Genomic DNA, 1,984 nt, shown 5'->3' on the forward strand with positions numbered 1-1,984 from the left:
AAATACGACAAAAAAGAGCAACTGAGAGCCTCAGGTCAAAAGAAAAATTTTAGGAAAAGAGAACCATAAGGCACAGAGATTTTCAAATGAAAGACAGGAATGAAGGATGATTTCTCTTGCATGCCTTTTCAATGAGAAGCAGAATGCAAAAACAACATGCAAATGAGACTCGATTCTGAGTAAAAAAGTATCCGGTAATTCTCCTTGTTGTTTCTACTTTCAGGGCAGTGTGTCCTAGAAATTGAGACGGCTCTGTGATTACCTGAAATACAAGGATCCAAAGAGTCTGACCTTTGTTTTTCAGCCTGGACATACAGTTTACTTGTCTGTTTAGTTTCTGTGACTCTTCACTGGAAGCTTGTTGGGAAGGGAAGAGTGTCTCTGATCCATAACTGTGCTCATACAGCTAAAAACTTAAGTTCCAATCCTAACTGTCACTCATTTTTTCACAGGCACGTCAAGAATCAACTCTTGGGACTGCTCCAGTCCACACACTCCACCACTTCTGTGCCAGCTGGAACGAAGCGTCATTCATTTTTTTCCTTCTAACGGCCACAGTTTTCTAGTGCATTCTCCCAAGAGACCAACTACAGTAACTACAGGATGAACAGGGCTGCTTGCCACTTCTCAGGGCTTGGAGACAACACAGGCACTGCAAAGTCCCACAAACCCACACCTAATAACTCTCAAGATCTCTGGAATAAGGAGATGCCAGTGCTTTAAGCACTCATACAAACTATTCACTTCTCAAGCATTTAGAATAAACAAAGTCAAACTCTCCAGACTCCAGAAGCTGGGAAGAGTCTAATAATGCCTGAAGCAAATAATTCTAAAAATAAATACCCCTTTTCCTCCAAAGAACAACCCCACCAAAAAAAAAAAAAAAAAAGAAAAGAAAGATAGCAGTCTGAGTATACACATTAGCCACATGGAAAAATCAATCAAAACCAGGATCTGTGGGCATGTGAAGAACAACAATGAAGGAACTTAATCCTTCCTGAGATGTTTCTCAAAGAAAAATCTGGCAATACACATGGCAAATACAAGTAGGAGACCAAACTATGGCTGTTCCAGATGTGAAGAGGCTGGGATGCAAATGGCTAAGTGGACCACTATGTTTCTGAAGACCTGCTTAAACGAGGCTTGATGCTGTCTCTCCAGTATTCCTGGTGTCTCATACATACCTTTACTTGAGCATGTGCCCACCGTACCACCAGCTTCTTAGACAGAGCCAGCTTGCCATTGAGACACTGGATGGCTTGTTCTGCTTCCTGTCCAAGAAAGGGACAAATGTTAACCAAAACTTTCTCTTTTTTGGCCGGGGCTAGGTTTGAACCCGCCACCTCTGGCATTTGGGCTGGCGCCCTAACTCCTTTGAGCCACAGGTTCCGCTAGCCAAAACTTTCAAGAGCTTAACTAGCTACATATATTTTCACAGGACCTGACTAGCTTTGCTGGCTGAAGTCTTAGTCTGTCACCTTGGGTAGAGTGCCAAAGCATCATAGCTCACAGCAACCTCAAAGTCTTGGGCTTGAGCAATCCTCCTGCCTTAGCTTCCCAGGTAGTCCCACCATAACACCTGGCTAATTTTTCTATTTTTAGTAGAGATGGGGTCTCACTCTTGCTCAGGCTGGTCTTGGATGCCTGAGCTCAAGTGGTCCACCTGTCTTGGCCTTCCAGAGTGCTAGGATTACAGCAGTGAGTCACAAATTGCTTACAATTTGCTTATAGTAAATAATTAGCAAGGGCTTCCAATTTAAAAATGCAGAACAGGTTCCTCGCCTGTAGCACAGTGGTTATAGTGTCAGCCACATACACTGAGGCTAGTGGGTTCAAACCCAGTCTGGGCCAGCTAAGCAATAATAATAATTTCAACAGATAAATAGCCAGGCGTTGTGGCGGGAGCCTGTAATCCCAGCTACTTGGGAGGCTGAGGCAAGACAATTGCTTAAGCCCAAGAGTTTGAGGTTGCTGTGAGCTGTGA

General features: G+C 43.7%; 1 protein-coding gene across 1 annotated transcript in view; it reads right to left on the bottom strand.

Moving 5' to 3' along the window:
• RBM18 (RNA binding motif protein 18) overlaps positions 1-1,984 on the bottom strand; it is a 26,446-nt gene that overhangs the window by 7,490 nt on the left and 16,972 nt on the right. The window contains exon 4 of the mRNA XM_003785271.2: positions 1,185-1,271. Coding sequence (XP_003785319.1) covers positions 1,185-1,271 — 87 coding nt within the window. The remainder of the gene's footprint in view (positions 1-1,184; positions 1,272-1,984) is intronic.

The sequence above is a fragment of the Otolemur garnettii genome, unplaced genomic scaffold (assembly GCF_000181295.1).
Source record: "Otolemur garnettii isolate 467f Iridium unplaced genomic scaffold, OtoGar3 scaffold00014, whole genome shotgun sequence".
Lineage (NCBI taxonomy): Eukaryota > Metazoa > Chordata > Mammalia > Primates > Galagidae > Otolemur > Otolemur garnettii.